This window comes from Lutjanus erythropterus, chromosome 6 (assembly GCF_056507025.1).
Source record: "Lutjanus erythropterus isolate fLutEry1 chromosome 6, fLutEry1.hap2, whole genome shotgun sequence".
NCBI lineage: Eukaryota > Metazoa > Chordata > Actinopteri > Lutjaniformes > Lutjanidae > Lutjanus > Lutjanus erythropterus.
The window spans coordinates 36,283,980-36,305,893 of NC_139322.1; the positions used below are offsets into that span (position 1 = coordinate 36,283,980).

Here is a 21,914-nt window from a genome sequence, read left to right on the forward strand (position 1 = left end):
TGTTGTTTTCAGTCACTACTGAGGCAGAAATTATGCTGAGAACTGCAGTTGAGATTGAGTTGGGAAATGAAAACATCTCTACTTTTCTTTTAAAATGCTGTTTTTTCAGTGTTACTGTTGAAACACATATCACCTATGGCAGAAATACACTGGTAGGCATTGGGAAAGGAAGTGTCAGGTTTTTAAAGGGCAGCAGGTCCTGAGACGATCAGAAACTGCAGTTGGCACCTTTTGAACCTGCAGTTAGATCGACTAGATGCAACGCCGCAGACCACCCCAGGAGGAGCGGAGGTGAGCGGGGATATGAGCCATGCCACAGCTGTAACTTGAGGCTGCTCCTCGCTAATGTCTGGTCAGGAAAAACAAACGAACAAAATGGCCCAGCCACAGGAAATCAGACGCTGTATTGCCACATTTCACAGAGACCTTGAAAGGTAGACCATAGTCTGAGCTGACTGGACGCAACACGCAAGGCTCCGGTAGGACAAGGGGAGGAGGACACTGTGTTTACATCCATGATGTTTCATGCACATATTATTATCAACATCTTGTTCTTGTTTACATTAAACCTCACACAAATTCAAAAAACACACTACAGAATAATTTCCTATACTCTACGTGTATATGTAAATAACAGTAGTGTTTTGTTGTTATTTTCTTTTTTTTTCATAATCCATATTGAATTTAATTAATTATCTCTATGTATGTTATGTTTTGTGTGTAGCATGAAGGCACAACAACTCCAATTTCATTGCATAACCCTCTGTTGTGTAATGGTAATAAATTAACTTACTTCCTTGAAAAATAGAGGCATTTCCTTCACCATGTCAATTGTTTTACCATTTGAACACCTCACAGCTGAGGTTTGGCTTCATATTAATATAGTCTATGAGGGCCCACAGCTTTGGAAGTATCAATAAATCCAATTAATCTTTTCATCTTCTGCATATTTTTTCTTCCTGTGTCTGACCAGTTGTTTTGAATACCACTGGCCAAGAATCCACTGGAGGTAAAGTACCGTGGCGTCGCTCTGCGGCGATGTGGCCTTTCTACTGCAGTCCTGACCACATGGTAGCCACATCAGATCATCAATAATATAGCAGTGGTTTCTTAGTAGTCCGTCATCCAGCCTGTACACACATTGTGTGTGTGCTCACTGTACGTGTGTGTTCTGTAACACAGTAATCTTGGTGCGGTTTGAGCAGTAACCAGCAGCATATGATCCATGGAAGGCCAGCAGCTGTTAAAAACTGGGAAAGTTGTTTATGAGGTCAGGAAATAGTTTGGGAATACTAGGAGGGCATTCTAAGGAAACAGGGCGTACATTAAACTCAATTTGCAATGGGAAGTTTTGCTTTCTTGCCTCGAACAAATAACCTGTAAGTGTTGTTATTATTTTCAAATATTTGAAAAACCTAGGAATACTGATTAAAGAATATCTTTTTCTTAGGAGTGGATTTTAGGTTTTTGGAGATTGTTGGGATTTTGTTAAAGGATTCTTGTTCAGCTTGGCTGACTCAGTGACCCAGGTGCTCTTGCTTTCCATTTGGGATTACTGCCAGAAGTTTTAGAATGTAACTAAGTACATTTACTCAAGCACTCTACTTGAGAACAAATTCAACATACTTGTACTGTACATGAGTACTTCCATTTTATGTAACTTTTTTGCTTCTATTCCTCTGCAACTCAGAAGCAAATGTTGAACTTTTCACTCTGCTACGTCTCGTCTGACAGTTTTAGTTACCAGATACTTTTCAGATTACAATTTTCATTCCTTTCCTGTCCAGTGAAATCCATGCATTCTGAAATTCGGCGGCTTTGAATTTGGTCTTTTCTGATAAACTGTAGGATGAAGTGTTCCTTTATGAGTTGAGAAAATTATCCTCCTTCTTGAGCTAAATAAACGTGTTAAAAACCCTCTTGGCTTAGCTGGAAAATAAATCATCACAAAGCTGACAACAGGGCTGTTTTTCTAACACTTTGAAAATTGACTCTTTTGAGGTATGTGGTTCTAACAAGACAGTGATGCTTCAAACATATGATGATATGAAAGCATATCATCCACTGCTGCAGACTAAACTACCCAACAGTATAACATCGATAGCAGTAAAATACAACATGCACATTAGTAAAGCAGTAATGTTAATTTAAAAAAAGACATTTTACTGCAGAATAAGTTATTTTACTTTTCATACTTTTAGTACATTTTGCTTGTAATACATATTTTACTTACTTCAGTTTTAAATGCAGGACTTTAACTTGTAGTAGAGTGTTTTCAGTGTGGTATTGCTACTTTTACTTAGGAAAGGATCCGAATACTGCCAGCAAAACATATGCGATTAAAGGGACAGTACATGTTTTTCGCTTGGCCTGTGGTGCTGTTATCCATCTAGATTGTTTTGGTGCGAGTTGCAGAGTTTTGGAGATACTGGACATAGAGATGTGTGTCTTCTCTCCAGTAAAACGGGACTTGACCTAGTTGTGAGCAGTTTCGTGCATGTAGTTCTGGAAGATTCTACTGCAGAGAGAAAGTAGTTTTGACACGAAACTGCTCACAACAAGGTCTGTGGATTATTTTGAGCAACCGGGTCATGATTTTTGGAAAGAGACATTGATTCTGATTTTTTTTTTTTTTAATGCATTTTTTGGTGCCTGGAGCAACACAGGACTTGTGCCATTTATTATATTTGAGAGAAGGCAGAAATCTCTAAGGCCAATATGTCCAAAACTAAGCAACTCACAGCAAAACAGTATAGATGGATATATAGCACTACAGGCCAGAGGAAAAATATGTTTTTTTGATTTCTGGGTTACCAGTCCCTTTAAAAGAAACAACAACCGCATAGCGTGAGTCATTGCTACAACAGAGACTAATGAAGCTGGTTCATCTTAAATTATTATTACGTAACCCCCAAACCCTCCACTTAATGAAATAGCTTAACATTTGATGGTCTAACATGCGTTGGTATCAGTGTTGCTTTGTGTGCAATCTATGGTCTGTTCACATAATCAGCTCTGATGGAGAAATGTACCCATCAGATTACAACATAATCAGCACTGGATCGTTTACCTGAAGTACTTAATTGTACTATAATTGTTTTAATTAGTCTGTTTAAGTCAACAGGATGACTGTTAAGTGAATACATTGTATTGACACTGAATCCAAAATGAATGGTGAACAAATTCATGAATCAGGAGAATAGAGACATCTCCCAGATATCAATGTGTCCTTTACTTTTTGCTTCCGTAACTCTTTCAACATTTATTACCCCCAGTCTAACTTCACTTTTATTATTATCATAATATAAAAACACATCACTCTTATTCTCCTTCTCGTGCCCTTGTGTTAGCACAAAAACACACACCCAGACGAATGCACAAACAAAGATAAACAGGTAAGTACTCCTTTTCCCCCTCAGTTTGTGAATGCATGTTTAATGCATGCATTTACAAAGCACACAGCATTAGGTAGCGGCAGCAGGGCAGAACAACAGATGTATGTTTCACAGGGTTTTGGGATGTCAGAAAACATCAGAGACTAACGAGGACAGGAAATGTTGTGGGGGAATCAAACCATGCAAACTCAAGAAAAAGCCTTCTCTGTCATCATATTTCCATTTACATCATTTTTTCACCCACACTTTCTCAGCCATTTCCAAATTTAAGAATGCCACATCCAAATTTGCCAATCTTCTGCAGCACAGCCAAAACCCTTCATCACAACTGATCCACACAAGAGACCAACTGTACCAATGACGAGATATGAGGTCCGTTCTGTATGACAGGTCGACAAAATACACTGCCACACTTGTTAGACTTGGTCAGATAAATGAGGAGCAAATCATATAAATGTTCTGGCTTTGTTCTATTAGTTCTGATTACCTTTTTAAAATTAATCATATATATGTTATGGTCATTTAAAACTCAACCTTCAGGACCAACCAGTGTATGATATGGAGGACCAAAAGTGGCAAAATCAGAAATATAAATAAATAAATGACTGAATCAATTAATGAATTGATTAATATTTACAAATAAATGTAGGAATTAAATTAATTTATAAAACATAAATTGATATTTCTGATTTAATTTGCTTCTGTAGTTACTTACCTTTGTGTTAATTTCCCTTATTAATTTATTTGATGTATTATTCATGTTTACTTTCACATTTCATTCAATTCATTTAGAAAGGTATTTATTTATTTATGTATTTACTCATATGTTTATTTCTGTATTATTTTGTCCCATATTGATTTCCTCAGTGTCAATCAACCAATAGGTGAAACGTTGACCCTGTGACACAAACCCCCTTCTTTTACATGATGAAGCAGAAATGCATAATGGAATGTTTAAAAAAGATACAAAAATACATAAAAGTGAAAATATTACAGAAATATATAAATGCATTTAAAATGAATGAATTGATAAATAAGATGGAAATAAATAGGGGACTTAACACAGAGGCAAATAAAGACAGAATCAAATTAAAACAGCAAAATCTATTCATGTGACATTTTATGAATTAATTAATGCCTACATTTATATTTAATACTACATGATATGCATTTAATGACATATTATTGTATTTATTGAGTCATTTATTCCTTTATTTATTTTTGATTTTGTCAGTTTCAGTCCTCCATAATCCAGACCAAGTTACAGTGCTACTACAGTAGCAGTAGGAATGGCTTTAACATTAGATTATGTCTGTTACTAATTCTAGTTACAGGTAAAGAGCCTGATCACTCTACCACGATCCAACAATATCATCTGAACCAATTAAAAGACCTTAATATGATGATTGACTGGTATCAAGTGGAAAAAAAACTAATATGCTGACATATGCGCAAAAGATTTAGCGGAAAAATCTACTTTCTCCATTTATTTTGCCAGTAAGTGAAAAAACGGACAACTGAAAGAAAGAAAATTGTGTCTTGAGTAATTTGATGAAGAACTGAGGCTTTAATGAGACTTACTGCTCTGAAAACAAATGAGAATAGATAAGACCAAGTGGGAATATCCTGAAGTGACACAGATTACTCCATTAATATCAAGATAATCATCTGATTCATTAAATGTTCATTTGAGTTGGAATCAAGCCTAAATAACTCATCCTAGTCACAGATATCGTAGAAGTAAAGTGTTTCAATTGCGTTTTTATTGGACAGTAAAGTTTTTCTGATTCAGATTTTAAAGCAGTCGAGGAGTGTTTTTCTTACTTCTTTGATAAATACCTACCGAAAAGAACAGGAGAAGCTAAGGCAGATAGGAAAAAGATCCACAAACAAAACATAAAGAACATAAACAGACATGAATGAATCTAAAAATACATCCGACCACCGCTGGATTTTGACCCTTAAAGCCTTCCAGACGCATCAATATACAGAGACAGTGCCAGACAAAAAGGAAAACACCTAAAAGACAGTTTAAAAGAAAAATCAAAACCAAACAAACCTCTACATGCCTCTGTCTCTGGAGTAGCAGTTTGATGTAACAGTGAGTAATAATACCATTTCTGTGCCAAGGGCAGGCGCAAGGTCCCAACATGGGAACACATTAAAATAGAGCAGCTTTCATTCTCGGTTCAGGACACGTAGGGCTTTCGTGACCACAGGGGCTTCAAGAAAGAGAGCTGACGCAATGGCCTATCAAGGTTTAGCAGCCTTGGATCTCCGCAGGTGACATTACACTCTTCACGAGTTGACGAGATTATGATGTGGCGCTCAAAGAGGCCGCGCTGCTTTCCTTTGCAGGTGAGTTTTGAACTGTAACAGTGGAAGTAGTTTTGATTGGAAGAGTTTCTTTTAGGTGTTGCCGACTGTGGGTGTTGGATTTTTTCCCCCCTACCAATGGTGATGCCTCTGCTGAGTAAAACTGTCTAGAATTAGGTTGGCCTCACTTTCCAGCTTCAAAAGTATATATATACATATATATATGTGTGTGTGTATATGTATATATATACATATATATATATATTTGCACTGACGAAATACAAACTTAATTGTGTGTCTTTTAATTTACTTTTTCTAAATGTCTCACGTGTTACATTTTCACGTCATTAAAATTCTAAACAAATACTAAACCAATGCAAAGAATTGACATAGCACAGCTAAATGTTCTTCACACAGAGTCCAAAATGAACAGTGAGAAAATACAGCAGCTCCTAGTTTTTTGCAAATTTGTCTTCTTTTAAAGGGATAGTTCTCCCAAAAATTTAAATTGAGTCGTTATCTACTCACTAATGCCGACTGAAGGCCAGGTTTAGTTTTTTAGTTCACAAAACACTGCTGGAGTTTCACAGTAAAACAGCGTTGCAGAATCTCCCAAGCAATTGAAGTGACCAGTTTTAAAATGTAAAAAAGTATGAAAAAAGAATAAATCCTCCATACTGCTTGTCTGGTGTAATCGAAACTGGGTCGAGACCCTCGAGTGGGACACAGGAGATTTTGGAGGAAATTCAACAAATTTAAGATTTATATCTGCAGAGCACCTGAACTCCTGATTTCCTGACGAGGGAAAAAACACAAGGGCCAATTAAATGTATTTATTTTGTCTCATTTATGATGTAGGCTAAAAGGTTATTTTCCTGATAAAAGGAAATAAAAACAAGCCTAAATGGATTTCTTTTTATTTTTTAACATGTAGATATATGTGCATTTATGTTTTCAATTAAGTGTCAAGATAAAGATCTACAGTGAAAATATAGGCTAAAAACATGGTGTTTTTAAAATTGTTTTTCACCATTGACTTCCATTGCTTGGGAGAGGCTGCAACACTGTTTTCCTGTGAAACTCCAGCAGTGTTTCGTGGACCAAAAAGCTAAACCCGACCCTCAATCGACATGAGGGTGAATAGATAATGGCTAAATTTCATTTTTGAGTGAACTATCCCTTTTAAAAGGAGGCCGGACAACAACTTTGCACTGATATTTGCAAAATTTGGCATCATTTGTTTTTTAACATCATGAGTGAAGTTAAAATTAGGCAAAAGTCACTTCTGTTGCCAAGGTTATCATGTGTAATATGTAAAAATATGAAAGCTGTTTTCAGCAGACTGCAGCCAGTAACCCAAGATATTGATTATTTCTCCCAGAGCGAATTTTAATCTCTGTTCATTTTTATTTACACAGGCAGCTCATAGAGAAAATCCTTAGTTGTGCTCCAACATGTTCTGTTCATAATTATGTTGCTATTGGTCTTATTATAATGGTTTATATGTATATATTATATTATAATGGTTGTCATTTTGACAACTCATTTTGTCTCTTTTGATCATTAAAAGACGTAAGATGTAAAACAAATAATTAAACAATTTAATAGTCACTTAAATACAACAAAAAACGTAGGTGACAATCTGTGATATAAATATTAACAAAAGGACACTAAAAGAAAATTCTAACCACAGGACTAGAACCTGCTGTCACTCCTAGACTGATTGGTAGGTTGGACTAACATTAGGCAATAACTAAAGTGCTTTAAAGAAGTGTCTTTTTTATATGGTGCTGTTTAGGAGCCATAAAACAGACCTCATTTTGATTATACATGCTACTGTACAGTGTTTATAAGGTCTACAAAGTATGTTGGCCAAGAGCTCAGAGCCCACGCTGGTTTCTGTCAACTGCCAGTGGAGCATCAGACTCATATTTTGAGCACTGGCTCATTAAAAATGCTGTGCTCATCATGTGATTTCCTCCACAAACTTTTCTGTGATTTGGAACATGCTCCATTCCATCTGAAGGGAAGCCAGCGCTCTCTTTGCATTTACCTGGCAACCGCTCTCCAATAACCAATGGAACAGGCTGTGAGTATGTATATATATATATATATATATACACTATTTGTATGATTTTGTGCATTTGTGTGGGAGTGACTTAAAAAAGACCCTGAAATGTTAGCATGTATATTCCGAGGCTAATTCCTTTTATATGAAAACCTGCTTGCCAATGAACCTGATCTGGATTCTATGAACGAACAGAGAAAAAGAAAATACCAGAAAATTCTAAAGGACTCCATGAGCATAGTAATGACACAATACTCAGCAATAAATGGCTAAAACATGAAAAAAGTTTTTGGTATTGTCATTTTCCATGTACGCAGCCAATACGTCCACTCACTTACCTTAGTGATCTTGGGGTGGGTGCAGCGGCTGTTTCCAGAGGTAGCGTGCATCCACCCTCCGCCTTCGATCAGCTGCAGCGGGAGGTGGGAATTTCCTCCGCCGGTGCACTCCTGCCTGAGGGAGCACTTCTTGTCCTGGACGCACCAACCGCATTCGAACCTGGGGTCCGCCTTCAGGCACATGCCGCAGCTGTCCCGCAGCGCTCTGCACTTGTACAGGTGAGCTGGCCGGGAGACAGAGGGACAGAGACAGATTAGATATGATTGGAGTTGTAGTCCGAGAAACATTCCTCATTCCTCAACATTAATCGATTAATTGTTTAGTCTACAAAATGTCAGAAAATGGTAAAAAAAAGGTTGATCAGTTTTTCCCAAAGTCTAAGATGATGTCCCCAAATGTCTATATTCAACTTACTGTCATAAAGTAGCAAAGAAACCAGAAAATATTCACATTTAGAAGCTGCAATCAGATACATTTTCCTTAAGAAATCACTCAAACCCATTAATATATCATCAAAATAGTTGGTGATTAATTTAATAATCAATTCATTATTGATTAATTGATTAATCATTGCAGTTGTAGTAGTAAGACACATTTCTACAAATGTGCCTATTTAGCCGTCTTGGCTAACTTTCCACCATTGTTCCTGTGCAGGTGTAATGACAATGACAAATACACATAAAATACATTTGAACAATTAAGACAGATTCAAGGACATAAAATACACAAAAAATACAGTAAACAGTAACAATGAGCAGAACACACAAAAACACAAAGTGTCCCCTGTAAAGTGCAGTGAACACTCCAAGAACAAATAAAGTGCTTAAAACAAGAACAACAACAAGTTAAAAAGCCAGTGACATCCATTCTATCCATGGCATTTATGATATTAGAAGATTAGCATGCTAGTTAATCAGCTCACTAAAACAGTCAGTAAGATAACTGCTTTTCAAGCAGGCTAGCTAACTAGCTAGCTAACATGGCTAATTAAACACAACTAGTTAGTATTTCAGTTGACCAAGCAGCCAGAGCACAAGATTTCCATAAAAGAGACAAAGTTATGTTATAGGGAAAGTCACAGCCATGTTCCACTTCTTCCATCATTATCTCATGTGTTAGCTTTTCATAAAGAGCTTTGACAGAATACCTCTAAAAGGACAACAAAAAGCTAATGGAGCAGAAGCTAATGCTAGTGAAGTGGGATGTAGCTCCTTATTGTCTCTTACCTTTCGCTCTTTTGAGGTTTAAAAAGAATATGTTGCTGTAATGGCACAGACTGTCCTACCTCTGCGCATGCCCTGCAACAGCTTCGCTAGCGTTAGCTCCACCATGTGCTTGTGCTGTGGAGTCTTCACCAATATATGTACCACTGCTAGCTTAACTTGTTAGCACCCAAAACATAACTTGAGATTAATTTCACCTTTTTTTTAAATAGTGGGAAGCTAACAGGAACTTGTGAGCTCTAGAAGTGCTTGTAAGGAAATTATCTATCATTTACTAATGAACAGAGCCAGGCAAGCTTCTTCTCCCAGCTTTTTATGCTATGTTATGCTAACTAGCTGCTGGCTGTAGCTTCATATTTAGAATACTAGACATTTACCGAAAATGCTTAACAGTTCCAAGTACAGCTGGCTACTTTTCTTCCATTTTCTACCAGAGGCTGGAGTTTATGTTTAAATGGCAATAGATCTTTTTCACAGCAGCCATTTTGACATGAAATAGTAAACACAGGTGTTCCATTCAGGTCAAGCAGATTCAGGGTGCTGCTATTGTACATGACGGTATGTTGGGAAAGACTCAGCTACACTGAATGGAAGGGGACCTTAATTAGCAAGACTGGCAACACCTGTGTTAACCCAGCTATTTTATATCAATATGGCTGCCATGAAAAAATCAACTTAGCATTATTCAGATGCACAAATTGTAGTTGCTTTATTATGAAAACTTTTCTTTTTGGTCTTTTTCTTTTTGCTTAACAAATATATTTTTTTTTTGCTGAAAGAAAGTTCTGTAAGTTGTTAATAAAAAAAAAGCAACAGAGGCATCAAAAAAGTAAAAAAAAAAAAAAAAAAGTAATGAAGAGTCTATGTGTATGTTAGCCTGAGAGGGAGCGCGAGCAGCATAAATGAATGTTAATCACCCGTGTAACACCTAAAACCTCCAGTAGGTGATTATAACCACTCGGAGGCTGTGACAATGAGAAAATAACGTTTCCACAGATAAATAGAAGGGAATTTTAAAAAAAAGAACAAGCGACCTACAGGGATATTACAGAAATTAATTCGACAGGTAATGTCTTCGAACCCCAATAGGGAGTTGATAATTTGTTGTGTAAAAAAAAATCATTCCCTAAACTCTGTAGAGTGGAAAAAGTCATTAAAAGTAAAAAATGAATAAATAAATAAATAGATAAATAAATAATTAAAACCTCAAACACCTGAGAAGAGAGGGGAGAGGGAGATGAAAGGGAGCAGGGAGGAGGGGGAGGATAAATTTTTAGCTGCGCTTGTTAACAAAACAGCAACAAGAATTGTTATGAATTTAAGGATGGTGAGGCCCCGCAAGGATGTAAAAAGAGGGTCTGTGCGAGCGGAGAAACAAAGAGGAAAAGAGGAGAAAGTCTTATCCAAACAAGAGAGAAATAAGAGTCAGTAAGTGGGTATGTTTTTTTGTTGTTGTTTGTTTTGTTAGCATTTGTCACTTGTTAATCTCTATCATAATTATCTATCAGTGATACTTCAGGCAGGTTTGTTTGCTTTCACACCAGTTAATCAGATTTCAAATGAACTCAAGTGGAAAAACAGAGAGGGAATGAAAAAAAAAAAAAAAAAGCAACAGAGCATAGAGGAATCTCCTCCCTCCTCCTCCCCCGCCTCCGCCTCCTCCCCGGCAGACAGACGGCGGCCGGACTTCAAAGCGAGCTTCTTTCGTATCCATCTGCCCGCCTCGGCCCCTCCGCTCTGGCCTAATCTGATTAGCCACGGCTCAGCTTAAAAGTAGCGCGACGCTAATTAATCTGAACCAAATGAATGATTTAATTAACATTAACATCTCCACTTTACACCGGGGCAAAGCCGGGCCAGGGCCGAGCGGCTCTTCTGCTGCTGCTGCTGCCGCCGCCGCCGCCGCCGCTACTGCTGCTGCAGACGGATAATGCAGCTCCGATTCAAGAAAAGAAAAAGACAGGGACGGAGCGAGGAGGGATTAATGGAGGATGGAGAGAAAAAAGGAGGAGAAAAGGAGGGGAAGGTCTTTATGAGATTTGTATGAGTGAGGACGGTTTTATAAAGCGTGTTTTAAAGGAGTTTCAGACCTTTAACACTAAGCATTGCATTGAACTCCTAATCCTAATAGGTTTTCTGTGAGGCTTTAGCACAATAAGCATAATATATCTGCGGGGGGTTGATAGGGTTTGTTGATTCATTACTCATCTATAACTTAGCCACATGTTTCACAAGTCTGTCTTTGCCTTGTCGTGATGAATACACCACTGGCCTTGGATGCCGCCTGCATAAATTCTCCGCCACCTAGAAAGTCAAGCAGCGAGCGCTGCTTACTCATAACAACAGGAACATACTTGTCAAGTTCGCACACACGCACGCCGTCTCTAAGATCATTGGATTTCACACTCCCAAACTCTCAGAGCTCCACACCATCGCTGTCACATGTGAAGCACTCAGTGTGGCGCACGTCCCCAGGGCCTGTTTGAAGAGTTGGCTGTATAAGCTCATATCTGCAGCATGGACTGAAGTCAAAAGCCCTGTTAGGACTTTTATTCAAAAACGCGTCTGATCTTGGATGTGTAAGTTTGCAAGAGGGCCCGAATATCCCACAAACTCACTCATAGCTCACTGGTTTTAACTCAACACTGAACTGTTTTTATTTTGAAAATATCAACAATGAAACATGAGGAAATTTGGGGATTTGGAGCTGCTATCCAACAAAAGCAGAACTTATATCTTTAAATAGGATGAACTTGCTGTCTTTCAGTTAACTTATGTTTAAATACTTTGAAGTAAATGTAGTGAAAATAAAAGACTACTTAACCCACTTTTATGCTAACTGACATATGTTCTTGAAATTACAAAAAACAGTCAGTACACATATTTTAAAACAGTGGTTCCCAACCTTTTCGCCTTGGAGCCCCCCCTACTTGTATCTAAGGAAAGCTGGGCCCCCCAACCCAAAGACATGCTTACATATACATATAGGAAGTTAATAATTAATCATTAATCAATTATTTGCCAAATATAAATTTAACTGATTAAACATGTATTAAGTAGCTAGCAATTTTTTAGGAAAATGCACATTTGCAACCCCAACAGGAAGCCAAGTCTACTTACAGACAAGTGACACATTTTGAAACATGAAACTTTTTCTGTTAATTTGTCATCCATCTGTAGAATGCTGTCACAAAACATGATTCTAGTTGATAATATCACAATAACATTTGATTTGATGCAATTTGTATATAAATGTAGCGACGCCTGCGAGCAAGTTCAGGCAGTCAACTCGATCTGCAATGCTAATCACATGTAACATGCCTCACGCTCTGTAGTACGTACCAAACGCACCCATCCAATATGGCGGTCAATTTAAACCCCTGAAACCTCTCATTTCTCCCGCTGCTTGTCAGTGCCATACCTGCTTTGCATCAGCGTCAATGTCAGTTCATTCAGCCCCACCACCATCCCAGCATCCACCTGCAGGCTCTGACAGGCGGTCCAAGATATGTGTTCATCACTCCTATATATATCCATGGAAATATAATCTGTGAGGAGTGACGAGGTTGGAGCCTAGATGCCAAACTCTAACTATGTTTTGCTGCTGTAATAAACACTCTTAAACGTGAGTTGTCTGACTGAAACATGTTATTTAGCACAGCTTTTAGGTGCTGGAAAAGATTGGAAATGCTTGAAAAGTGCTTGTATTTGACTTTGGAAAAGGTGTACAAATCCTTTAATTGTGATTTTAGCTGACATGTGCAAATCTGATTTTGAGGACTTCAGAGGAGGAAAAAGTCCTGGGAAAAGGGGGGCCCGGACCCAGGTTGGGAACCAACCAAATTTTGTCAAAGCTGGTCAATAACTGATGAAGCGTTATACCTTTTCTGTGGTTGTCATGGCTTCATTTTAACTAGTATACAATAAGAAAGTTTTGGAGACTAATGCTGATGTCTTGCAGTTATTGCATGGTGTAGCAGAAGATTACAAGTTTACAGTGACAGCTAGTACAGGTACTTTACTTTTGTACCTCAAAGCAACTCTAGAGGAGTTAATTTGGAAGGTTCCTGAGACCCCAAGACTTTCACGTCAGCATAAATGAACCAAACCAACAAGAGAAATGCACCAGAGTTGTTCTAAAGAACACACAAACACATCAAGTATGAAAAACAGCCTTAGTTTAACTCCATGAAGTCCTTACAATTTATTAAAAGGTATTTCAACAGATGAAGTGTAACAGACTGACAGAATTTGACTAAACTAACCTTAAGTTAAAAAGAATCATCAAAACAGTGAGCAAAACTCAGCCATGTTGTCCACAGAAAGTAATTAGAAGAATCATTTTACCAGTAATAATAATGTTGGAGTATTAACAGCAGTAAGCAGAGTAACACTTCATTTGACAGGTGTGCATAAGACTGTCAATGCACTGTCATAACCATGTCATGACACCTGCCATGACCATGAAGGAGTCCTTATGAATGTTTAGGACAGTTGTCAAGTGTCACTCGGTCATTATGTCATTGTGCAAAGTTAACATTGCTTGAGATGTCTTTGTTATAACAACCTGACATTAACCAAGACAAGAATGTCTCTGGTATGACACGTTGTCATTAACCAACACAACCTGTCAGTGTCATGACAGCTTCATCAACATTATCAAAGTTAAAGAAACTGTTTATCTTTGCGTTTTAACATGACATTATACTGCCGTATGTGGTTGCTTTGACACTGGCTGTCATGAAACCATTATAAGTAGTACCATAAGGATTTATCATAAAGATGTCATTAACTGTTATAATGCCAGTTTGATAACAGACTACAGCACCAAGGTGATTTATGCTTACAGAGTTACCCGATGGACAGATAGTGGTTAGCTAATTTACTTGTTGCTAAAGTAAGCTAATCTCTGTCTGCTGTTAGCTGTAGCTGGTGTTAGCTGGTTAGCTTGGTTAGCTGTGGAGCTAGCTGTCTAATTAGCTGACTCAGCCCTGGTGTGTTTCGTGCCTGCAAGAAAACCACCTTGGTACTGTATTCCCTATCATTAAACTAGGCACTGTAATGTTTGATGACAGTCTTATGCACATCCCTTCAAATAATGTGTTACTGTAAGTAGTATATTCATTATTATTTCATAAATGTTAGCTAAATTTAATGCTCCATTACTCACATAAATATAGAATCTAATGTATAAAATTTATTGACTCACTAAATAAATGCTGATCTTAGTAGGCCTACTGTGTGGATTATTCACCAAATATAGGCCTGTATTGTTCAGTTTAATGCTTAAATGATTAGGAAGAGTCATTAAATCTATAGTTCAGAATTACAGTATAGGATCCATCTAGTTGATTGCACAGAAATGCGATTATTTATTCTTGTTGCGGCAGCTACAACGCTTCTCAGCACATTCTAAACTCAGGATGTTTAATCCCCAAAAAGGATCTTTCAGCGCAGACAGACTGAAACCCTGAAGGAGCATATTTTAAACAAAATAACACAGGCAGAAGAATTAGGTCAGGACCGATAAGCAACTAATTTCCAAGCAATCTGCAAAATGAACTGCATGTCTGACATTTATCAAAATGAGGTCAGATGGAACACAAAGGACGTGAGATTAAAACGCACACGTGTGTCATCTGAAGACTGAAGTGAATAGTGAATAGAGTAGAAAAAAATAGAAGAGTGGGAAAGGTTAGTTAAGCTGACTCTAGTCATGCAAATTCTTTTTTGTAAAAGACTGTATGACACACTTGAGAGCAAGACTTGTATTATCTTGTGTAATGGGACGTCTAAAATCATTAGCCTCCACCACCCAATATATTACACTTGATAAAGAATTTAGAATTGGTAATTGTTTTCCACTTCATGCACAAATAGCGATTAAAAATAATAAATGCCATCCCTCCATGTCGCTTTCTGTTTTTCCTTATCAATCCCTTTACTCTCATCTACCCCCCACTATTACATGGTGCATTTATCAACCTGTCATCCACCCGTCGCTCTTCCTCTCCACCCTTCCTTCTGTCTATTGGTTTCGCCATTTGTTTATCTTCCTCTCTAACATCCATCCCTATTAATTTCTGTGTTGGATGTTTGTTTGTTATCATCGCCATCCATCAATCACTCCCTCTGCCCCTCTTTTCATCCCTGAGACAAGAATAGTGTTTTTCCAAACGGATGGTACACTTTCACCTTTTCTCCCTGATGGCTGTCAAAAATGAAATTACAGATTTCTTTACGAAGGGGAAAAAAAAAGAAAAAAAAAAACTGCACACGGCATTGTTGCTGCACAGGAAAATCATTACAGGCAGATAAACAAGCAGGCCTGATTCAGATTTTTTGCCAAGCAACAATGCTGCGCCGAAATGAGAGCAGAGAATAGAGGAGGTTACACGGAGAGAAGAAAATGCTGTACCTTGGATGTTGAACGGGTTGTCAATGACAAAGATTCCATTCCACACCACGGAGAGGTCGACTGGCAGGTCACTGATGTCACTGCCCTCGTAGTCGTACTGAGGCAGACAGAGAAACAGAAAAGACAAGGAGCGCGTGTGAGAAATTGTTGATTTATAATGGATTCAATGCAAATTGGGAATTGTATGAGATATTGTTTAATTTGCATAGTGATTCGCCCCGGCTTGTTCATTGCAGACAGCAGTACGGCCCGAGCATGCACACATGCATAAATCCATATTTACCAAAACAGACATATTTCATAAATACACATGGAGAAATAACAGATGGGTTACAGTTGAATGGGCATGGAAGAATGGAGGCAGGGGAGAAGATGAGGTAGGACGGAGGGAGGAAGGACAGGACGGGTGTCACGGGAGGGAAATAGGGGGGGAAAGAATGAGGAGAGGAAGACGAGGAGGAGGAGGAGAAGTGGTCCGAGAGGTGAAGGCAGACTGTAATCGGACATGGGAGACATGTGAGAGGACCTTATTCATTTACGCATGAGCTAAGTGGTGGGATGAGGGTAAGGGAGAGATAAGATACGGAGCAGGGCAAAGTGAAATTGGCATTTCCAATTTGCTCCCTGACACACTGCATTTGATAGACGGGACTCGACCATCCCATGTGGGCAATGGGGCCTGAGACACACACACACACACACACACACACACACACACACACACACACACACACACAGACAAGTGTACACACACATACACACATGATACAGTCAAAACTTTTCTCCACTCTTCTCTGATTCACTACCATGACTCAAATACCAAACAATTCACAGGACTGAATTAGATGCTCACACTTGATGATGTCCTGTGTGTATAGAAAGCTGAAATTAGACGCTGAGCAATTGTTGTTTTCCCACACACAAGCAGACAAAGTGAACAGACCTATATTTTTCAAAAAAGAATTAGCTTTGCCATAGCCAGTCTTATATTAGACAGAAGTAACTTGGAGGATTTCAAAGTAAAAAGGAAATAGGAATTTAACAATGGATATAACTAGTTTAATGATCTGGTGATGTGCAATAACTTTTGTAAGACTCATGCACCTGTTTAAAAATGTATCCCCATGATTCTGATTTGCATTTCTTTTGCTGGAGGTTTGGTTCTGTTTTGGCAAACAAAACTGCATGGTTAGGAAGGTTGGGGAAAGCTCGTGGTCATGGTTAAAAGAAACCAAAGCTCAGAGTGGTCTGGACCTCAGTTAGGAAACCAAAGAAACCGAATCTGAGGTTGTAGGAGAAATTATGGTGGCTGTAAAACTCACACAACAAAAAAAAAAAGCAAAAGTGTTTTTTGCCCTTTTGAGCTACTGTAGTGCAACATGGCAGCCTCCATGAAAGAGCACCTGAGCCCTCTGCACTGTAGATATAAACAGATCATTCTGAGATAGCAAAAACACAACAATTCGACTAAACAGTAATGAAACATACTTATGAATATTGTAGCTGTTCCATTTCTGACTTATATATCCCTCTAAATTTTACACCCTGTCTACAAATCAACATTGACTTTTGCTGTATTTCACCAGGACCATGGATCCTTCCCTCACTTTAAAAAAATGCTTTGAGTGGCTTAAACATAATCAGAAAAACATTTATCTTGCATTAGTTTCCTGCAACGTATTAGGAAAACAAAGTTTGTTGACAGTGAATGTTTTGCAGGCACATTCAGTATAAACATTGTTCATTGACAAAGATTTGAGATATGTTAAATATACAACAGTCCTCATACCAAAACGACAGATTTGGTTGATAGCCATTGACTCCCAAACTGATTTGACCACTGCAGCAGCAACAGGCATACTGGACTGAAATATGTTACATAAGTCACATGACGTTAAACAGGTAGGAACCTTGGGAAACACCAGCAACTTTGTTAGGTTTTTGTTAGGCTGCTAAACAAGTTGGTTAGGTCTAGATACTAAAATTACTTGGTTAGGCTTAGGAAAAGATTGTTTTTTGGGGTTAAAATAAGTACATTATGAATGTCACTTGTAAATGGAAGTGGTGGAAATCATGTATGTAACAAAACTTAAGTAATTAAGTAAAAACTTTAAATTAAAGCTGCAAGCAGCATTGGACAGGCCATTGTGCCCCAGTGCAGTTAGCCACTAGGTGGCGTTCAGGCCAGGACTTGTTAAAATACAACGTGTGGAAAACTTCCTGTTAGGTTTAGGCGATTGGTCCAAGAGACTTTTTTGTGCATCTGGGCATGATTCATGTGTGTACTGATTTTTGTACATATCAGTGTGCCGTAGGGGGTGCTGTTTAGAGGGCGTGGCCACGCCATTTGGCCAAGCCTGTTGCTGTAAACCATATCACAAGTAAACTGTCACCACGACTGATGCATGTACCAAATTTGGTGAGGTTTTGAGAATGTGTAAGCCTCTAAAATTGTGATTCATTTGGGAAATATTAACAATTCCTCAAAGAGGTCAGTGCTCGGGCCCTGATAACTCAGTGCTTAGAGGCGGCTATGGCTTAGGTGGTCGAGTGGGTCTTCTACAGATTGCAGAGTCAGAGGTTTCGATTCCCACCTCTGCCTGGCTACATGCCGGAGTACCCTTGGGCAAGACACTGTGCACCGGTTTGCTCCCCAGCCACTGGGGAGGCATATAAGCCTGGCTAAATGGAGAGGGTACTGAAGGGCACACAGCGTAGATAAACCTATGTAAAATGAAATATGCAGAGCATATCCATTTTCACAAGAAACGCTGGTCCTTTGGGTTAATGTTCTGTTTCAGCCATCTATCCACCCCACCTCTTCCATATGCATACTTTCGCACTGTTTATACAATATGAATCTGAATCACTATGGCCACAAGAGTTTGCCACCAAACTGTAAATGTAAATATTGGTTGTAATAAGCTGCTTGAACAGACAATACATGCCTATTTTTCTGCTAAGGACAAGGTATCAGTATAAGGATTACAGTTAGGGATTAGGGTCTGCAAATCGGTTGTATGGATGGACTGCTGGGTGCCCACATACGTCACAAAACATTTTTTTGTGTTGGCATTTTTATCCTTATTGGATATGATGGCACAGAGACAGACAGGAAGCAAGGGGAGAGAGAGGGCCACATCTAAGGACCATGGCTGGAATCAAATGAAGGATGCTGCAGCCACCTGGCAAACACCTCAAACATTCTGCTATCAGGTAACCCCAGTGGAGTTAATCTTTATCGGTTCTTTTGCGAGGCTGTAACACAGATTTGTAGACATGGAATCAGTAAAGCTGGCGCTTAATAGACTACAACAGTGGGGCTACTTAAAAATATTGAGCTGAATCGGTTGGTGGTAAAGTATAAGCTATTATTTCAGATCAGTAGTGGTTTTGGTTAAGCCTAAAGCCTTAAGGAAAATGAGACAAACAGAATAAAAAGAAGAACCTAAACAAAAAGGAAAAGAAAAATAGAGACATTGTAAGCAGCCACAGAAGAAGGAATGTGGGAAGTCTGTGTCTCTATTGAGACAGTTAAAAAGCTGAGAGGAACACAGCCCAGTGAAACCACAGGATTCTGGGAGGTCAGCAGCTCCAGAGCCAAGGGATTCAACCAAAACAGTCTTTTGCCACAAAGGAAACGCTGATTGCTCTTATTCCCTTCCCACTAGTGCAGTTTGACCCTGATCCATCACACATGAGATAGGCTGCTGACTTTATTAGCATCACTATTACGTCCCACTGTTTAAAGGCCTGTGTGCGGCAGCTTCCAGCCCCAGTGAAACCACAGGACCCACACACACACACGCCCACACAGTACTCCTCTCTGCGGCGTGGCCCCCATTAAACTTTAAGGGTTTCGACTTGTCTGCCGTCACCAAAACACTGGGTGAGCTTGTTCTCCTGTCACTCCCTACCCACCCTGCTGCCCGCCACATCATGCTTTATTCATATTGTCACATGGCTTAAAACACCGACACAAACCACACTGTGACACCGCGGCACCGTGCCACCCAGTCACACCGAGCATCACCCACTGTCAAACTCTCTTCCAGTGTGAGACGTTGGTGTAAAAGACAAGTTTAATGCTGATTTAAACCTGAAAAAACAACAGAAGGAGAAAGGAAAAGAAGACGAAGAAAAGGGATTTCAGGAAGGAAAACAAGTTGAGCTATAATGCCTTCAAACTAAACTGCTGCTTAAACCACAGGTGTCACATGGAACTTGTAAAGTAAAATTCTCCACAACATCCAAATTTCACCTTTTAGACTTTTCAACAGAGACAAATCAACAAAATATGGGCACTTTCTCACCTTAAAGTCCTAAAAGTCCAAGGTCCAAACCAAGGTTCATGTTTTTGTTTCATTCTATACATTTGATCTGGTTAGTTTGGTGTCATATTGCGATTAAGTGAGCTTCGTCTCCTTATATTTCCAATCAGTTGGTTCTCAGACAGACGTATGTCTAATGTTGGCATGTTGTCAATTCAATTCAATTCCTTTCTTCATTCTAAGTTTAAGTTCTTGGACCAAATGTCAGTGTGGTTTTCATTTTCTCATTTCCTGTTTTATTTTGTCTTCTTGTGTGTCTTGGTTCATTTTGCTTCCTGCCTTTGTTCTTTTCCCACCTTTCTGGATTTGTTTCACCTGTCCGTAATTACCCTCGCTGTGTATTTAGTCTACTTGTTTCCCTCCTTTAGTTGCCAGTTTGTCATGTCAAACATTTCTAGCCTTTGTATTTTTCCAGTGTTTCTGACTTCTGTTTCATTTCGGACTTTTTGGCTTACATACCTGTCCCTTTGGACTGTTTTGACCTTATCTGCCACTCTCAGTAAGTCTTTGTATTTTGTATGTGATCAGCATCCTTTGCTGCATTTTGGGTCCGTTTGTTTGCTAACATGCCTGCAACAACAATGCTTGCATTCTCATGCTATGGTTAGGATTTAAGTTGTGTGTGTTAGCATGCTAACATTTGATAAAAAGGACTAAAAATAAGGTACAGCAGAGGCTCACTGGAAAGTCATTAGTTTTGCATGTAGATGGTCAGAAACTTAGGTATATGACAAACCTGTTGATGGAACTACATAAATATTCATTCTAAGACAGGCATGAGTCACCAAATTTCATGGCTATCAGTCCATTATTAGTCATTACACTCAAAACCAGTAATGTCAACCTCAGGGTGATGGTAGAGAAAAAAAAGGGATCACCAAAGTCTACATGCTTCATCCTCTGGTGACAATGAATGTCTGAGCCAAATTTCATAGGAACTCATCTAATAATTGTTAAGATATTTCAATGTGGATCACACAAGCCTACCTAAAACTTTATCTAAAACATAACAGAGCCACATTACGAATTTAGCTGGGCTGAAACTTTAATAATTTATCACACTGCATCATGTCAGTCACCACTTATTACTCTACTCTGACCTCTGAAATTTACAATTCTACACTAATGAGATTTAGAAGGATGGGTGGCACCTTATATTTAATGCAGGCTTTTTGCCATGATTCAGGGTTCAGTTTACAAGGTCGATGCATCTACTTGTCATCCAAAAACTTCCTATAGAGTTCCTTCCAATAATGCAGTGGAATTCCATTATTTTAGTTTTTCAATTCGTCTTCAAGTTTTTTTGATGGACAGAAGTCTAACTGAGAGCTTTATTGCATAATTAGACAGTCATCTTTTGAAAATGACAGATACTCTGATGTCATGATTATAACTGCAGCATGAAAGTACATCTAATTATGGAACACTGCTGAAGCCATTACCTCTGCGTGAACTTTTCTTTTCAAAACACCAACATTTTATGGGATCTGTGTTTGAATATTGAGTGATGGCTATCGAGGGCTTGCTAAAATAAGACAAATACTAAAAAACTACCTTGTTTCAAGAGAAAAAGGAGCTATTAATTGCATGTGCAAATACTAAGTTTGAGCCATGACTTTATACTTCGATCAGGCATAACATTATGACCACCTGCCTAATATTGTGTTGGTCCCCCTTTTGCTATTAAAACAGCCCTGACCCATCGAGGCATGGACTCCACTAGACCCCTGAAGGTGTGCTGTGGTATCTGGCACCAAGACGTTAACAGCAGATGCTTTAAGTCCCGTAAGTTGCAAGGTGGGGCCTCCATGGATCGGACTTGTT

The 21,914-nt window shown here is 38.7% G+C and overlaps 1 protein-coding gene across 1 annotated transcript in view; it reads right to left on the reverse strand.

Moving 5' to 3' along the window:
* Positions 1–21,914, reverse strand: part of LOC146325665 (plexin-A1-like) — a 401,996-nt gene that overhangs the window by 105,613 nt on the left and 274,469 nt on the right. Inside the window, exons 11-12 of the mRNA XM_084721796.1 lie at positions 15,760–15,856; positions 8,118–8,341 (exon numbers count right to left, since the gene is read on the reverse strand). Of these exons, the coding sequence (XP_084577922.1) occupies positions 8,118–8,341; positions 15,760–15,856 (321 nt within the window). The remainder of the gene's footprint in view (positions 1–8,117; positions 8,342–15,759; positions 15,857–21,914) is intronic.